Genomic DNA, 18,718 nt, shown 5'->3' with positions numbered 1-18,718 from the left:
CTCGCTGGGCTGGGGCCCCGTCCCTCAGTCAGGGGCCTCTTCTGAGCAATTGTCTCTATCTAGTCTGTGGTTCCAAGACTGTGTGGGAGGAATGCTGGGGCCTTTTAACCTCCCTTTTCCATCCCCAGGGGCCTCATTGCCTCAGTTCATTTCATTAATCCTGAAGAAGAGCTTGTCCTGTAAAGGGGGAGGGGATGAAATCAGCTGAATTTCTGCCAGAGATTCAGTGGCTGGGGGTTCCTTTGTACTGATCCTCAGTGTTTTTCTTTTTTTTTTCTTTCTTTCTTTTTTTTTTTTTAGACAGAGTCTTGCTCTGTTGCCCAGGCCTTAGTGTAGTGACACAATTTCAGCTTACTGCAACCTCTGCCTCCCAGGCTCAAGTGATTCTCCTGCCTCAGTGTTCCAAGTAGCTGGAGCCACAGGCGTGCACCACCACACCCGGCTAACTTTTGTATTTTTAGTAGAGCTGGGGTTTCGCCACATTGGCCAGGCTGGTCTCAAACTCTTGGCCTCAAGTGATCTGCCCACCTCAACCTCCTAAAGTGCTGGGATTATAGGCATGAGCCACCATTCCTGGCCTCAGACAATGTTTTTCTGAAATGACTGAGATACACATCTGTCTAAAAATTGTAGAACATGCAAGTGAGCAGTCTGAAGTCAAGAAATAGGTGACTTAAGTCTCTGTGACTTGCATTTACTTACTGGCCTAGGGACTTCAGCACTTCAGGGATGTGCCCCACTGCCTCCCCCAACCCCAATCAAGCTCTTGGGTGTTAAAGAATCTCTTTCCTTTGTGAGTTTAAATGACTTTCCTTCCAAGAACCTCTAAATTGAGCAGTTCTGACAACTCCACTAGAGAGACCACATTTCTCCTCTCTGAGGAGCTGTGTCAGCATATCCCCAACAGCAGTATTGCAGCTTCTGATTTATTCTTGGAACTAGGATATCAGTGAGAACAAAAGCTGCCAGGCAGCAGCCAGGAATAGGGGTTGCATCTCACGAGTAGAAAGTAATCTAAGAGAAGCAGAATGCAACCTTACTTAGATAACATACTTGTGTAGACTGGTCTAGGGGTTCTTGCTAATGAGCAGAAAGTTAAGACAGGATGGGAAACAGGTGGCCCAAATACCAGCTTCTAGGCCGAACCAATGGTTGGGATGTTGCTGTGTTAGCAAGGTCATGCGAGGTTCTTCCTCCCTATCCCCACAGCATTCCTCTCCTGCTGTCTGCTCGCTCGCCAGCCACCCTCTGGTTAATTTTCCTAGGGCATGCTTAGTTCCTCACTTCCCTGAGCACAAATCTCCATGGCTGCTGGTTGCCTACAGAATTAAGTCAATTAAGTCCAAAATCAGTTTGGTGTTCAGAGCCCCCGTAATCTAAATTCCAGCCTATGTTCCTCTTCCTGAAGTTCACTTCAGACAAGCTCAACTCCTCATTTCTCCCTGTACTCCCCTCTCTTGGTCCTCTAGATACTCATATCTCCATGAAGAGTGCCTTTTCCACACCTATCCACAGTCCACATCTCACCCAGTTATTTTTTTCCTTAAGATTCCATTTTTTCCTTAAGATTCCCCAAACCCTCTTGCAACTGAGTTCCACTACAAGTCTGCCCTTTTGTGGCGGCTCCATTGTACCTTAGTACTTCTCTAAATGCCGATCATCCCATCAGACCAAGCATCCCTGTTCCTCCTTTTCCTGTTCCGGAGCACCTAGCCTTGTATGTTACAGGTGTTGTGTATATGTTGAACAAGTGAAGCAGAATTTCAAATGATTTTAAAATGTCAACATGAATAAACAGTGAGATACAGCATCTATAACAAAACCATTCCACTCTGATTTTGGAAAAACCATGAAAAATATATCTGAATTTATTAAGTATAGTATAAAACAGGGTTGTGGCAACAGAAAGTAAAAACTAACATGGATTGCTATAAATATGCTAAAACCTGTTGTTCAAATGATACAATTCTTTCATGCTACTCTAAAGTTTATAAAGAAAAAGGATTTACACTTTACACTGTACACAAAAGGAATACCTTCCGAGAGCTGGGGAGTGGGTAAAGGGGAAGGAGACTTGATGTCAAGGGTGCTTTTGAGGAACATGACGGGCCGGCCAGCCCGCCCCAACTTTGAGGCCCTGCTGGGCTCTTGTGACTATAAATACATTGTCTGTTTCTAATGCAATCTGTCTTTCCTGAAAGATATTATTATCTTTTACTATTGAGACATACTTTTATCTTTGTGGTCCTGTTTCCAAAGCTGCTCACCGTGACAGGTCAGGAGGTTGAGCTTTAGCTGAAAACAGGGTGGCATGGCCACTTTCTGCCCTGGGAGGAGGCATTCCTGGAGAGGCTAGTGTGCATTCATGTCTTCCCATCTGACAGAGCATCCTGCAATCAGACCAACTCCTGAAAACTTCCAAAATGGGAAATATCTGGGAAAATGCACTCTTAACTCTCCTATAGGGTCTCCTCCTGCTCCTGCGGTGTGGTGGGTCTGGAGATGTCTGTATAGAGAAGCACTCTGCCTTTGCAGTGTCTTCTGAAGAAGAAGAGGCAGGGTCTCATTTGCTTTTGAGGAGTCGGTTGTTCCTGGTCACAGTTGCATGTTGTCTTGAATCCAGTCTAGGTAGTTGGTGACCTTGGTGTACACACCCGGGACATCCTTCTGTCCACAGCCCAGGCCCCAGCTGATGATGCCCACCAAAGTCATGCGGCCACCATTCAGACACACCAGGGGGCCTCCCGAATCACCCTGCAAAGGAGATAGCAGGTTTGGCTTTTGCAAAAAAAGGCAGACTATCTGGAGAAAGTATGTGCAGCATAAACATTGTATTCTTCAAAATACAGCAGGCCCTTCAATAATATTCCATTCAATGTCATTTCATTATAACATTGACAAGAAAAAAAATCAATTCCTGTCTGGGGACACTGTCTGCCTGGGTTTTGTCCGGGTACCCTGGTTTCCTTCCATATCCCAAAGCTTGCACGTTAGGCCAACTGAGGATGTGTCTACATGGGCCCAGTGTGAGTGTGGGTCTGAGTGAGTGTGGGTGTCAGTGGCTCTGCAATAGGTTGGTGGCATCTGTCCAGGGCTGGTCCTGCCTGGCGCCCTGAGCTGCCAGGTGGCTCTGGCCACCCCGACCTGAGACCCTGAATTCAAATAAGCAGGTTGGAAAATGAATGAATGAAAACACAGTGTTATAAAGTAAAAATCTCTCTGGTCTATGATAAATACACGAATGAATGGTGATAAACTGTGAGGTGTGGAGGCAGTCAGGGAGCCTGCCCTATTTGTGATTGTTTTTGAACTTCATGGTAGTAAGAGGTGTTCCTTACCATTTTTGCTTTGCAAACATTTATTCCCTGAATTAACCCACCACTATTTCGACCGCCATCACTCACTTATTCTCCAAAAATTGGGTGAATAAATACCGTTTGTTTTTATTAACCTTTCTTAAATGTATTTATTTCAATATTGAATGTTAGAAGTGTTTTGGGTCTTTAGAAGTTTGTTGATATTTTTATAACTAGAAATATTGCCACAGGAACTTCACTCTATCTTTTTTTTTTTTTTTTTTTTTTTTTTTTTTTTTTTTTTTGAGATGGTGTCTCACTCTGTCACCCACCCAGGCTAGGGTTCAGTGGCGCAATCTCAGCTCATTGTGGCCTCCGCCTCCGGAGTTCAAGCAATTCTCGTGCTTATGGGCATGCGCCACCACACCTGGCTCATTTTTGGGTTTTTAGTGGAGACAGGGTTTCACCATGTTGGTCAGGCTGGTCTCGAACTCCTGACCTCAGGTGATCTGCCTGCCTCAGCCTCTCAAAGTGCTGGGATTATAGGGATGAGTCACCACACCTGACCAACTCTTGTTTATATCGATTAGCTGATGGTAAAATTGGTTTTGGAATTAGCTGATGGTAAAATTGGTTTTGTTATATGTCATTTTCACTTACAGTTGCAGTTTCTAAGAACCTGTTTTTTCCAGGCATGCTGTTAAGTGGAGACTTACTGAAGAGTGGGAAAACTGTATCTCAGTTATCTTGGTCCTCTGGACGATTAGGCTGTATCTATTCTGGTAAAGTAGAGTTAATTACTCAAACGTGTCAGGCCTCAAAAACCCTGGCTTGGCTCCACCACCTACTAACTGAGTGGCCTTAGACTAACTATGGTTTTCTTATCTGTACCATAGAGATAATATTAATACTAACCATAGGGTGGTTATGGCATTCAGTAAAAAAAATGCGTGAAAAGCAATGGAAGACATCTAGTAAAACTCTTGGTAATTGTTAGCTGTTCTTATATTGAATTAAAATAATTTGGTTTTGCTTTTAAGCATGCAGATAGATAATGGTTTCACTTTGGTACAACCTTTTTGTTTTTGGAGTGTAAGCTGGGTGGTACAGCTAAGGTTTCTGAAGTAACCATTCAAAAAGAAACTAAGTACTGTCAGGGAATCAGAGGGGAAACCGCTGATATGACTGCCTTGCAAAAACAAAGCCCACACATCCTTCAGTGCCAGAGCCTGGCCTCACTTCTCTTTGTATCTCTTCTACTCCCAGCCCCTAAAGGAGAGCTTGGCACACTGCAGACACTGAAATGTCTGAGGAAGATCAATTCCTTGGCTATGTGTAGGTCTTAATACCAGCAGGCTGGCCTGTCCTCCCGCACCCCAGTATCTGGCTAATCATGAAATATAAGTACTAATTCTGATAAGGATGCTCACACGAAGGACTCCAAATAGTGTGCTTTCCCAGGGTATTAGGGCTGAATGTGAGTTTTGAAAACTTCTTTCTCACATCATCGAGATCCTGCTTCCCAGTAAGTTGCCTTTCTACCTTCTCCTTCTACAAAGCAGACTCCAATTCTCTAGCACCAACAGAGGCAAACACTTCTTTCTTTTTTTTTTTTGAGACCGAGTTTTGCTCTTGTTGCCCAGGCTGGAGTGCAATGGCGTGATCTCGGCTCACTGCAACCTCTGCCTCCTGGAGTCAAGCGATTCTCCTGCCTCAGCCTCGAGTAGCTAGGATTACAGGCATGTGCCATCACGCCAGGCTAATTTTGTATTTTTATTAGAGATGGGGTTTCCCATGTTGGTCAGGCTGGTCTCGAACTCCTGACCTCAGGTGATCCGCCCGCCTTAGCCTCCCAAAGTGCTGGGATTACAGGCGTGAGCCACCACACCAGGCCATGGCAAACATTTCTTAATTGTGTGGCTCTCTCATCACTTCAACAGTCAATCAATTGCCTGGGCTGAAAGGAAATCCTGTACAGGTGGAGTTTCTCATGCAGATCCTGGGGGAATTTCCTGCAGTTTAAAGTTCTTAGGTTTAGGGGACTTTGATCATCCTCCAGTTGCTTTATTCTCTGAGGCCCTCATCTAGAATCCCCAGGGGTATCGCTAAGAGGAAATCACTCCACACTGGTGATAACTTTTTTCCTTGGTGAAGAACCTGTTGTCCCAGGGGTATTTTCCCCTGGGTTGTGCCCAGCATGGGCGCGCCACTCCTGTTTACCTGGCAGGCGTCGTGCAGGTTCGCCTGGGGCCCGCTGCTCCGAGTGTCTCCAGCACACAGCATGTTGTCGGTGACCGTTCTGTTAAGTAAATGTTGTGATGTGCAGCGGCTGGATGGGTACAGTCTGACATGAGCCTCCTTCAGCCGCTCTGAATAGAAAGGAGACACTGAAAGGGGAGAACCGTCATGTGGTTTTAGGGAAAGTTATTTATAAACCTTTTAGAAAGAGAAAGCCAAATTTTCCAATAATAGCTAACATTGATCTAGATTCAACATATATTAGGTCGAATCCTATGACACTGCTGGTATTGTATCGTTTTGACCCACAAAAACAGCAGGATTCCGGGACTGAACCCCCAGCCTCTCCCTAGTGGCACTGCTGATGCTTCGGACCAGGCAGGTCCCTGTTGAGGGGGACGGGGACAGTCCTGAGCCCTGCAGTGTGCAGCATCCCTGGCTGCGCTCACTGAAGGCTGGTGTTAACCCTCACCCTGAACTGTAACAACCAAAAATGTCTCCAGACCTCGCCAAACATTTCCTGGGGGATGAAATCACCCCAGCTCACAACCATTCGTTCAATAGTATCTCATTTAACCCTCCTAATCTAATTAGGGAGACAGTTCTGTCTCCACTTTACCAATGAGGAAACTGAGGCTGGGAGCAGTTCAAAATAAAAGTCCATGTCCACGGTCACATAGTTCACCAAGTGGGATTTGAAATCGGGTCTATGCAACTCCAGCTTCCCAGAACCCACACGCTTAGCAACTGTACTCCACTTCCTCCTCAGAACCTTCCCAACACCTGCAGCACTTTGAGGTCTTCATACTGTTGTGTTCTTTCCTGGCCTGCAGTGTCCCTGTGAGGCAGGGACAGCAGAGACAGACCCCCACGGCACAGGGAGACGGGACTGGCGTCAGTGCCTGACCTGGGCTGGAACCTCACTCTCCTGACCCCATTTTCCTCTGGTGGACCGCAGCCTCCCCTGCTGTCCTGCAGACAGGATGGGGCCAAGACATCCTTCCACTTACAGGCCTCATGCTTGCCGTAGCCGGAGAGCTCACACTCAGTCCAGTCTGGCAGCTGCAGGTCCGCCGGCGGGAGGCACACAGTGCGGACCATGCTGCTCTCCTGTGCACAGTGGGACAAATCTGATTTCAGCTGCAGTAGCGCTGGGAGAGAGAAAGGAGGAGTGAGCCAGCGTGAGGGCCACGTCCCTGGGAGGGGAGGAACATGCAGGAGGGACAGGGGCTGGAGGAGGAGGCCCATGCGTGTAAACACAGGTGAGTGCATGTGGGTGTGTTGTGTGATCTGAGCGTGAACTGGAGCCGGGAATGACGAGCTCTTGGAGCCGGGAATGACGAGCTCTTACCAATGTCATTGTCATAAGTGTCATCATCGAATTCCTTATGGACAATGTATTTTTCTACTTCAAACTTCTGCTCTTCTTCACCAGGGACCACCCGGTATGTTCTGCCCAAGATCACCGTCAGGTGGTGGGGCGGAAACCTGGTGGAGAAACAGCCTTAGAATGCTATTTTTGCTGTGGGATTTCCCCTAAAGGGCTTGGTTTCTAGGCCTTAGAGGGTGGGAAAACCAGCTAGGTTTCTGAGCCCCTACCTCTCCTGGAAGCAGTGGGCGGCGGAGAGAATCCAGCAGGAGCTGATGAGTATGCCCCCACACAGGAACCGCTCTCCCGGCGACCTCCTGTGCTTGGCAAAGATGGCAGCCTGCCAGGGGTGGGAGGCGATGTCGGCGAAGAGCCCTCCTTTAATGCGAAACTGAGGCTGGCTGTACTGTCTCAGGCCGCAGGTGGCTGCAGAGGAAAGGATGAGGAAGCTGTCAGACCCACAGGCCTCCTGCATGTGTGTAGGTAGAGAGAGGGGGCCATCTGCGTGGCTGTAAAACCACAACTTTCACTTGGTGGGATCAGCATGCCAAGTGTTGTCCATACATTCTCTTTAGTTCTCACAGCAATGAGTTTCAGGAGGTGGAGACTCCTTTTTTTTGCCCAAGGTTGCAGTGGCACCCGGATTAGTTCCCAAGTATGTTTGACTCCAAAACTGGGGATCTACCATCCTTCATTTCTTCTAATGTTTTCCTACAGCCATTACCTGGCCTAAGAAATAAAGGATTGCAGCTTCCTTCTGAGGAATGTCTGCTCATTTCTTTTCCATCTGCCCAACCTTACCCATGCTTCAAGGCCCATGTACAATCCTGCCTCCTCGCAAAGCTTTCCTAACATCCCCACCTGCTCAGCTCTGAGGAGCTTAGGGACACGGACCACTGAGGACTCATACTAATGCCCTTGGGTGTGAGTTAGCTGGTGGTCTGTGTCTCATCATCCCAATTAGACTTGTGTTCCTTGGGGAACATTCTGGCTGATCTGTGTGTTCACAGGAGCTGATTAATAACCTACTCTCCAGCCATTTCCAAACTAAAGTTTCATTTTTTAGCAATATGCACCAACTTGAATCTCCTATTTCTCACCCATGTCGTGAGCCAGCTCCCCTGTGTGAACTAGGTCAGCAGGAAGCGCGGGAGAGCTCACAGTGGAAGTACATGCCTTGGGGTCAGAGGGCGTGAAGGCAGGCCCTGGCTTTACCTCCCGGTGCCCAGCGAGCTTGGGCAGGCCACCTGGCGTCTGGGAGACTGCTTCCTACTCAGTAAACTGGAGGTGGGAAGACCACCTCCACCACGCTATTGGAAGAATGTGGTGAAGGCACTTGATTATCTAAGGAGCCATGCATGCGAGGCCTCCTCCTCATTCCCCATTACTCTCAGCATCACCAATAGAGGCGTCTAGAGAGAGTGGGGTAGAGCCTACTGACTTCTCAGAGAGGTTGCTGTGTTCTTTTCTTTCTTCTCGCCCCTCCCCACCACCCCCATGCATGGAACATGGACACCTGTCCACCCACCATGGCTTCAGTAATGGAAGCCCCCTCCCCACCCAGCCTGCAGATTGTAGGCACACAATCTGCACCAGACAGCCATGGAGGCCTAGAAAGTGGCGAGGAGATGGTGAAGAAGGGAGACCAGGTGCAGGGAGGTGGCCGGGGCCCAGTCCTTACAGCAGGAGGGCACATCACAGTACTCCCATGTCAGCCTGCGGTTCTTCAGCACGTGGCACCAGGGCTTGGCGTCCCCATCAGGATTCCTAAATGATAAGGGAATTTAACGTTTCCTTTTTATCTTCTTATTTTTTAATTTTTGTAGAGATGGGGTCTTGCCGTGTTGCCCAGGTTGGTCTTGAACTCATGGGCTCAAGTAATCCTCCTGCCTCAACTTCCCAAAGTGCTGGGATTACAGGCGTACACCACCAGACCAGGCCAGAAGTTTAAGGTTTTCAATCCCATTTTTCAGTCACCTCACAGGCCATGTAAGCGTAGGAGACTCAATAAACCGATGATAACCACTGAGGTGGAAGGGAAGACACTGAGTTCATCTTGACTTTGTGGCACACCCCCACCCTAGGAGAACTTCTCTTTAACTTTGTTATGCAATCAGTAATGTAGTGTTCTAATCTCATAGGGTTGTTGGGCAGAACTGTGTGAGCTGTCCTGTTATGGAACTCTTATAAATCGTTGGAATAAAGATGTCATGAGAACAACTGAGGACTAAATGGTTACAGGCCAGGACCCTTAACTTGGGATTTGGGTTGGAAAACTGGCAGACCTTCCTTTTCACAATAAGTGTTATTCTAGCAAGTGAAGAGGTTGGACTAGATAGTATCCATGGGTGTTTCCCACGCACTGGGTCTGTCATGTAACTTGAGGCATGGAATCTTCTCCCATCTCACACCCTAATCCCACGTTCTGCCAAAACCTGAACCCCCCACCCCTGTGCTACCTACCGGCAGTAATTATGTTTGCCCAGGCCCAGTGCCTGGGCATTGGGGTTCTGTGCTGTGTAAACCTTGCCTATCAGGATCATGGAATTCCACGGGAGGCAGGAGGCACCCGATGCGGTGAGGCTGTGGGTGCCACGGTAGGCTAACCCATTCCCAAAGTAGCAGTCACTGTTTCCTAGAAGAAAAGAATTCTCAAACTGAAACAAAAACAAATTCTGAAGCACGCAAGTCGGGGCTGGGGCTTGAAGAAGAGCTGCCGGCCGGGGAAGCTGGAGGCCACTAGCCCGGTACTGAGAAGAGTGTAACACCTCACACTTCCCCTTTTGTTGCCCAGGCTGGAGTGTAATGCACGATCTCGGCTCACTGCAACTGCCACCTCCTGGGTTCAAGCGATTCTCCTAACTCAGCCTCCCAAGTAGGTGGGGTTACAGGCATGCACCACCATGCTAGGCTAATTTTGTATTTTTAGTTGAGATGGGGTTTCACCGTGTTGGTCAGGCTGGTCTTGAACTCCTGACCTCAGGTGATCTGCCTGCCTCAGCCTCCCAAAAGTGCTAGGATTATAGGTGTGAGCCACCGTGCCCGGCCTGAGCCTTTTTCCCCTTCTTTGAGTCCTTTTACTTAGAGATGGCAAGGGGGTTTCATCTCCACTGGAAGTGGCTCCCTAGATTGCTGTGTTGAGAGAGAGACTGGGGGCATCTTCAGGTTCAGCAGGAAGGCTGCTGCGTTCCATGAGTGGGGACTGTTTCTGGAGCTGCTTTGAAAGCTGGTAGGGGTTTCCTGGTGTATACTTAACAGGCTGTGGTGAACCAAGGTGCTTCAGTAGGGCTGGGGTGGGGGTTATTTCTCAGACTGTGTCTGCCAGTGTCCTGAGGATCTGATGATGGGCTTGGGAAGGAGGAGGGGATGAGCCGTAGAGTGCTGCCTGTTTTCATCTATTTACCCCATTTTTCCATTTTTTTCTCCCCACCCGAAACTGACAAAGCATACTTCTATACATAAATACCATAAATGGAAGGGATTTTCAAGATTATCTAGATCTGCAAGTCCTCATTTAGACCAGATCATGGGGGATGGGGAGGATGCTTTAGAGTGACCATAAAGTCTTCAGAGTCACAGGCATCACCCATGGACCTGGGTGCTGAATGCACATAGCTGATGCGTGTTTATATATATCATGTACAAATTTAATATATGTGTATTATATATATATATATACACACACACACACACACACACATATTTATGTATTTATTTTGAGACAGGATCCCACTGTCACCCAGGCTGGAGTGCAGTGGCACAATCATTGCTAACCACGGCCTCAATCTCCCGGGCTCAAGCGATCCTCCCACCTCAGGCTCCCAAGCAGCTGGGACCACCGGCATGTGCCACTACACCTTACTAATTTTTGTATTTTTTGTAGAGATGGAGTCTCACTTTGTTGCCCAGGCTGGTCTCAAACTCCTGGGTTCAAGCAGTTCTCCCGCCTCAGCCTACCAAAGTGCTGGGATTATAGACATGAGCCACTGTGCCTGCCCTAAAAATATTTAGAACTTAAAAAAATATCTTTCATAGTGCTGTGATAAATAATGTAATGATTTGTAAAAGCACCACTGAATTCATAGTACCTTTCTGTAACTTAGGATTTTTTTCTTTCTCTTTTTTTTTTTTTTGAAACAGTTTTTTTATTCTATCGCCCCAGGTTGGAGTACAGTGACATCATCTTGGCTCACTGCAACCTCCACCTCCCAGGTTCAAGCAATTCTCCTGCCTCAGCCTCCTGAGTAGCTGAGACTACAGGTGCCTGCCACCACACCCAGCTAATTTTTGTATTTTTAGTAGGGACACAGTTTCATCATGTTGGCCAGGCTGGTCTCAAACTCCTGACCTCAGGTTATCCACCCGCCTCAGCCTTCCAAAGTGCTGGGATTACAGGCATAAGCCGCTGTGCCTGGCCTTGTAACTTAATATTTTCTTTGTTCAATTTTGGAAGTTTGGTTTTTTTGTTTGTTTTTGCATTAAAAGGTTTGAGAGGGAGCAAAAGAGAGAGAAAGGCCCATTCACCCATTAATCAAAAAAGGGAGAATCTCCATTCATTCTCAAAAGGACTGAAAACCACTGATTCAGCCCCATCCTCTCCACCATAGTGGAGGAAACTGAGGGTCAGAGTGTGAGGAGATCAACTCCAGGTCAGACAAATAGCCAGTCAGAGGCCAAGCCCGGGCACAGACCTAAGTCCTGTCTTTCTTCCCTCTGCAACCAAAATGACTCACTCCTGGCCTCCCCCTTTCTCCCCTCAGGTGCAGGAGGGCTGTCGGCCTGTCCTCCCAGACTCTCCTCCCCCAGGGACACTCAGGGAAAGGTGGGGTGGTTGCCACTTACCCTCAGAGCAGGCGGGGGTGCTGCAGAACTCCGAACTGTACTTCCCCGCCTTAAAGACATAGCACCAGGGCTTTGAGTCTCGGTCTGGGTTTCTGAAAAATCAGCCAAGGGAAGGGCCAGGGTAGGTCAAAGGTGAAGCCTCTCATCTAGGATCCAAGGTTTGGTATCCTTTTCTGGAGGAATGGGGAGTGCTTCTTTTTTTTTTTTTTGAGACAGAGTCTCGCTCTTTCTCCCAGGCTGGAGTGCAGCAGCGCATCTCCGCTCACCACAACCTCTGCTTCCTGGGTTTGGGCATTTCTCCAGCCTCAGCTTCCTGAGTACCTGGGATTACAGGCGCCTGCCACCATGCCTGGCTAATTTTTGTATTTTTAGTAGAGACGGGGTTTCACCGTGTTGGCCAGGCTGGTCTTGAACTCCTGACCTCAGGTGATCCACCTGCCTCGGCCTCCCAAAGTGCTGGGATTACAGGCATGAGCCACTGAGCCCAGCCAGGAGTGCATTTTTGGTTGTACACTGGTAGTTGTATCATGTTAGGCAGGAGTATGATTTCGTTCCTGTGTTTACTTGGCAGTGAAGTATGGTTTAAGGAGTTGCATGTAGGTGCCAAGTTGACAAGGCATGGACTGGAATAGTCTTATGTGTCAACTTGGCCAGGCTGTGGCACTCAGTCAGTTAATCAAACATTCATCTAGGAGTTGTGAAAGTGTTTTATAGATGTGGTTAATACCTACAGCCAGCTGACTTTAGAAAAGGAAATTGTCCTAGATAATGTAGTTGGGCCTCCTCCAATTACTTAAAGGCCTTAAGAGCAAATATGAGGTTTCCTGAATAAGAAATTCTGCCTTAAGACAGCAGCCTCAGCTCCTGCCTGCATTTCCAGCCTGGCTTACCTACATGTTTCAGACTTGCCAGCCCCCACGATCCTATCAGCCAGTTCCTTAACAGAAATGTCTTTCTATCTGGTGTAAAGGAAAACAAATCTGGGGAGCCCAAAGTCAGTGAGCCAAGGGAAATGTCAAGCCAGGAACTATGGCTAACCTGCCTCTCATTTTATTCCTCAATAAGGTAGTTGCAAAGGTTTTTTTTTGTTTTGTTTTGTTTTGTTTTGTTTTAATTCCCTACAAGGAATTCCTTGTGGGCCTGAAGATCTTTACCCTAAAACAGTTCTGTTGACTTTCACCTTGGCATTGTCAACGGATAGCTGATCTTCCCAGGTGCAGGACAGAAAGTCATCCCTCTGCTTACCTGAGACAAATGCATATCTGATTACTTCCTCTGCCCTATTGTTTATGTAAAAATGCAGATCAACTGAGCTAGACTCAATTGTGTGTTCAGTGAAAAACTGATCAAGGACTCAGAATACAGCCTTTTGTCTCTTATCTACCTATGGCCTGGAAGCCCTTGCTTCGAGTTATCCCACATTTCCAGACCAAACGGATGTACATCTCACACATGCTGATTGATGTCTCATGACTCCCTAAAATGTCTAAAGGCAAGCTGTGCCCTGACCACCTTGGGCACATGTCCTCAGGACCTCCTGAGGCTGTGTCACAGGGGTGTCCTTAACCTTGGCAAAATCAACTTTCTAAATTGATTGAGACCTGTCTCAGATACTTTGGGTTCACACACACTCTCTCTCTCTTTCTCTCTCTCCTATCTCTCTATCATCTGTCTGTCTATCATCTATCTATCATCTATCATCTTACATCTACTATCATGTATGTATCTGTCATCTATCTAATCTATCATCTATCAATCGTCTATTATCTATCAATGTATCACCTATCATCTGTCTATCATCTATCATCTATCCATCTATCATCTATTTATCATCTGTCCATCTGTCCATCCATCCATCCATCCATCCATCCATCCATCCATCCATCCTGTATTGGTTATGTTTCTTGGGAGAACCCTGACAGATCTGACAGAATCTTGCCCCAGCCATAGCAGCTTCTCACTGGGGGAAACCCTCCTTGGGGACATGCCCTCACCTGCAGTAGTTGTGGTTCCCCAAGCCCAGCCTGATGGCGTCAGGCCTCCGCCCGCTGTAGGGCTTCTGGGCCAGTGCGCTGCTGTTCCAGTTGGTACACTCGGCGCCGCTCTCTGCTATGCTCCACGTGCCCCTGTAGCTGATGCCCTGGTCCTCGTAGCACGTGGCCCTGGTATCTGATGGAGAGCAGGGCACGGATGCCTCACATGGGAATCCCCTTTCATTCAGCCCTCAGGAGGCTCCCCTCTCTGCCCTGTCATCCCCCAGGCCTGACACAGGCTGGTTGGGAAGCCATAGGCTGGGCGGCAAGGGTGCCAGCCTGGATCCAGGTTCACACCTGGGCTCTGCCCGCTGCCTGGCACTGTGCTTCCCGACCCATGGCAGAAGCGCCTTTGCTGTCCCTGGCCCCCACCCTTGGCCCTGCCATCTGCACCCTGCCTTTCCTTCCTGTGGGGGAGAACTGGGGTGGTGGGATTTCAGCTCCTCTCACATGCTCCCACCTACTCACCTATTTCACAGTGCTTCCCAGCAAATCCTTCAGGGCACTGGCACACGAAATCTGAGAAGTACAGGGCCTGCTGGCAGGTGCCGCCATTGAAACACCTTGGCTCGCTGCAACCTGTTGAGTATAAACAAGGAAGCCCCTAATGACAGCCTCCCTCTGTGTGCTTGCGCCATGGTTCCAGGAGGCCTGTCTACCACAATCCACACACACTCAAGTCCCGCAGTGTGGAACACACTACAAATACTGTTCCGCATCCTACAAGTACTGTTTTCATCCTGCCTTTAGTTGAAAAAAATCCATGCATAAGTGGACCCTGTGGGTCAGACAAGTGTTGTTCAAGGGTCCCCTGTACTTTCAAAGCAGCTCCAAGGATGATGTGAGTTAAAATATTAAGAATGTGCTCTACGTGCCAGGCACTGTTGTACAGTCTACAAAAATTAGCTAATTTAATCCTCACAGCAAACCATGAAGTGTGTACTGTTATTCCTGCCTCTTTACAGCTGAGGAAACTGAGGCAATTGGGCATTTGCCCAAGGTCACTTGGTCTTGCTCCCTTTTCTGCTTATACCTTCACCTTTGCCTAAGGCCGAACAGGCCTGGAGGCTCCTTTTGAAGATTTGAACTTGCTGGGGACCATGAAAGACAGGGCTCATGAGGCTGGACCCCTGAACTCGAAGCCTCAGCTTAAAGTCGATTTGTACTGGGCTTTTCTGTGTTTTTGTTTTTGTTTTTGTTTTTGTTGTGTTGTGTTATTTTGTTTTAGAGATGGGGGCTTGCCCTGTCACTGAGGCTGAAGTGCAGTGGTGCAATCATAGATTACTGCAGCCTCCAACTCCTGGGCTCAAGTGATCCTTTTACCTCAGCCTCCCAAGTAGTTGGGACTACATACCAGGTCTGGCTAATTTTATTTTTTGTAGAGAGAGGGGACTTGCTATGTTGCCCAGATTGGTCTTTAACTCCTGAGCTCCAGTGATCCTCCCACTTTGGCCTCCTAAAGTGCTGGGATCACAGGCATGCACCACCTCGCAGCCTCAGTACGTACTTTTGACAGGCACTGAGTGGCACTGTGCCCTGCCACTGTTGCACCAGCAGTATTCCACCCGGTTGCTTCTGAGCAAGGGGCGCAGCCATGACTGATGTTGCTGGTATATCATCTGCGTTTCCTCATCTCTGCAGATCACTATGAGAAAAGACAGGCCAGCCTCATTAGAGTATGACTCAAGATGAAATGACTCACCACCCTTGGACCTACTGAGAAAACTCCCTCACTTGCTTTCTATAGACTCCTTTGCATACTCCCTTATTGAAGAGACACAACTGGAAGACAACAAGATAACGAATACTGGCCGGACATGGTGGCTCACGCCTGAAATCCCAGCACTATGGGAGGCCGAGGTGGGCGGATCACTTGAGGTCAGGAGTTCGGAGACCAGCCTGGCCAACATGGTGAAACCTTGTCTCTACTAAAAATACAAAAATTAGCCAGGCATGGTGGCAGGTGCCTGTAATCCCAGCTACTCAGGAGGCTGAGGCAGGAGAATCGCTTGAACGCAGGAAGTGGAGGTTGCAGTGAGTCGAGATTGCACCACTGCACTCCAGCCTGGGCGACAAAGCAAGACTCCATCTCAAAATAAAATAAAATAAGTTTACATTTCTTTTCTGAGTGCCATTGAGTACCTTCTCATATGATGTATTTATTTATTTATTTAGAGACAAAGTCTCACTCTGTCGCCCAGGCTGCAGTGCAGTGGCACAATCTTGGCTCACTGCAACCTCCACCTCCCGGGTTCAAGTGATTCTCCTGCCTCAGCCTCCTGAGTAGCTGGGATTACAGGTGCCCACCACATGCCCGGCTAATTTTTGTATTTTTGGTAGAGATGGGGTTTCACCATATTGGTCAGGCTGGTCTTGAACTTCTGATCTCAAGTAATCTGCCTGCCTCAGCCTCCCAAAGTGCTGGGATTACAGGCGTGAGCCACCGCGCCCAGCCTAATTTTTTCTTTTCTTTTTCTTTTTTTCCTTTTTTTAGGGTCTCTGTTACCCAGGCTGGAGTGCAGCAGTGCTATCTTGGCTCACTGCAACCTCTGCCTCCCAGGCTCAAGCAATCCTCCTGCATCAACCTCCCAAGTAGCTGGGAGTACAAGTGCACACCACCAAACCCAGCTAATTTTTAAAATTTTTTGTAGAGGCGGGGTGGGGTGGGAGAGGCAGTGGGGGGAGTGTCTCACTATGTTGCCCAGGCTGGTCTTGAACTCCTGGGCTCAAGCCATCCTCCTGGATCAGCCTCCCAAAGTGCTAGAGTTACAGATGTGAGCCATTGCACCTGGACTTTTTCTCATTGTAATTAATCAACAAATATATATATGCATAACTGTCTACCAGAGTTTTTGATCCACATAAGTATTACCACACAGAAATGATGCATTTTTGGCCCCAAAGAAAATTGACATTTTAGTTTTTGCAGAAAATGTGCTACTTCTCCAAGTATTTTTGGCATACTGAAAATAGTTGAAGTACTCCCATTAATATTCTCATGCCATCTTTCTGTTTTCAAGTCAGAATGCCAACTTAAAAAACAATAACTTTACTTTCAGTTAATTAAAGAAGTAGCATGTGCCCACTCTAAGTCAGACCCTTGCTGCTTTTGAGGTCGCTGATGCCAGGATACCCTCATAGGAAGCAGGAGGCCATCCAACAGTGAAGGCATTAAGAGTCGAGGTGTGACTCACTCCCTTTTTAACACCTTTACAAAGGGTATTGCGGAGTCTTCCAGACTCAAAGGAACTGGGTCGTGAAGGAGGGAAATTGAGGGCCTAGGTTGGTAGTTTTGGACCTGAAGCTGGGCCTCGCATTCCTCGGCCTTCTAGAGTCAACTCTAGACGTGGACTTAGAGACCCCACCATGTCTGGGGGTTGCCTGGGTGGGACATTCCGGTTGGGACATCCCGGTTAGATCACCAGAGGCAAATGGATACTCAGGGATGTTGTTACCAAAGCTGCTGGCGCCCTGTGGTGGGATCACAGCCTAGAATGAGACCCAGAGCATGGGGCTGGCCTCCGCCGTGACTGCCCTCACCCTGCTGCTGGCAGCTGTGTGGCCCTGGGCAAGCCGCTTGCTCTCTCCTGAGCTCTGCCTTCTGATCTGTATAACCAGGACCTTGGGCTGGTGGCTGCCCCCTGCCCCCTACCAGATTGTGATCCCTGACAGCCTGGCTCCTCGGGGGGACACCTGTTTCTGCTCCCCTCAGAGTCAGAACCCACCCCGTGGCTGCAGCTGATGGGAGAATGGTGCCGACACAGGCATCTCTGTAGAATCATGCTGCAATGGCACTGTCACACCGTAGGCAGGTGGCAGGTGGAAGAAGGCCTCATAGGGCCTGACACACCCTGCACCCTGCCCTGCCTCCCACCCCCACGACCCCATGTACCCCTCAGCTTCACCCGACCTTGGTAAGATCTGGCTCCTCTTCTGAATCGGGCGTGGATTTCCTGCCAAGAAACCAGAGGTGGAGGAAGGATCAGCACATGCCAGGTGTACTAAGAGTAAAGGTGGCCAACCCAGAAGCCCACATGAACCTGCCGGCCAGATGCCCCTGCTCAGAGACCCCCCTCAGGTAACTGGCCCAAGTGAAAGTCCATCTCCTGCCTTCTAGTCCAATTTTTCCTCTCCTTTCTGACTGGCACTGTCCAGAAGAGCTTTCTGCATGGTGGAAATGTTTTCTGTCTGTGCTGTCCACCACAGAAGCGATACAGGGCCACCGAGTGCTTTGAATGTGGCCAGTGGGACTAAGAAACAATTTGTAACTTTAATTCTTTTAAATTTAAACCACTACACATGGTCAGTGGCCACCATATTGGGCAGTGGAGTTGCAGCTGCCTGTCTACTCCACACAGTCACCTGGGCTCTCCCCACTCTAGGGGAGAGGTGTGGCTAGTTTGGACTTCCATGAGGCCCTTTATTGCTAGGCATTTTCAGAGAGTGTGTGTAGCACTTCCGTCTCAGCTAGATAGTAGACACCATGAGGGCAGCTCGCCTCTGCTGTGGCTCATGGCACTTGCATTGCCTTTTTTTTTTTTTTTTTTTTGAGACAGGATCTCAGTTTGTCACCCAGGCTAGAGTACATTAGCGCAATCATAGCTTACCGAAATCTCAGACTCCTGGGCTTAAGCGATCCTCCTGCCTCAGCCTCTCGAGTAGCTGGGACCACAAGTGCGTACCACTACACACCTGGCTAATTTTTAAATTTTTTGTAGAGACAGGGTCTCACCATATTGCCCAGGCTGGTCTCAAACTCCTGGGCTCAAGTGATCCTCCCACCTCGGCCTCCCAAAGTGCTGGGATTACAGGTGTGAGCCACTGTGCCTTGCCCTGCATTGTCTTTTATAAATACAGTCCACCTTGTATATCTGCAGGTTCCATGTCTGTGGATTCAACCAAAACAGACGTAAAATATTTGAAAAATTAAAAATAATAAT

The 18,718-nt window shown here is 48.4% G+C and overlaps 1 protein-coding gene across 2 annotated transcripts in view; it reads right to left on the bottom strand.

Annotated features, from left to right (window-relative positions):
- Positions 1-1,836: 1,836 nt before the first annotated feature.
- The window catches only part of PLAT (plasminogen activator, tissue type), a 32,387-nt gene continuing 15,505 nt past the window's right edge, over positions 1,837-18,718 (bottom strand). For both annotated transcript variants that reach the window (XM_010370946.2, XM_030937695.1), the window contains exons 3-14: positions 17,689-17,731; positions 15,286-15,423; positions 14,247-14,357; positions 13,740-13,914; positions 11,746-11,837; positions 9,367-9,538; positions 8,585-8,670; positions 7,134-7,329; positions 6,886-7,022; positions 6,545-6,685; positions 5,517-5,683; positions 1,837-2,754 (exon numbers count right to left, since the gene is read on the bottom strand). In XM_010370946.2, coding sequence (XP_010369248.1) covers positions 2,596-2,754; positions 5,517-5,683; positions 6,545-6,685; positions 6,886-7,022; positions 7,134-7,329; positions 8,585-8,670; positions 9,367-9,538; positions 11,746-11,837; positions 13,740-13,914; positions 14,247-14,357; positions 15,286-15,423; positions 17,689-17,731 — 1,617 coding nt within the window. In that variant the 3' untranslated portion in view covers positions 1,837-2,595. The remainder of the gene's footprint in view (positions 2,755-5,516; positions 5,684-6,544; positions 6,686-6,885; positions 7,023-7,133; positions 7,330-8,584; positions 8,671-9,366; positions 9,539-11,745; positions 11,838-13,739; positions 13,915-14,246; positions 14,358-15,285; positions 15,424-17,688; positions 17,732-18,718) is intronic.

The sequence above is a fragment of the Rhinopithecus roxellana genome, chromosome 9 (assembly GCF_007565055.1).
Source record: "Rhinopithecus roxellana isolate Shanxi Qingling chromosome 9, ASM756505v1, whole genome shotgun sequence".
Taxonomy (NCBI): Eukaryota; Metazoa; Chordata; class Mammalia; order Primates; family Cercopithecidae; genus Rhinopithecus; species Rhinopithecus roxellana.
This window is presented reverse-complemented; position numbering and strand designations above follow the sequence as displayed.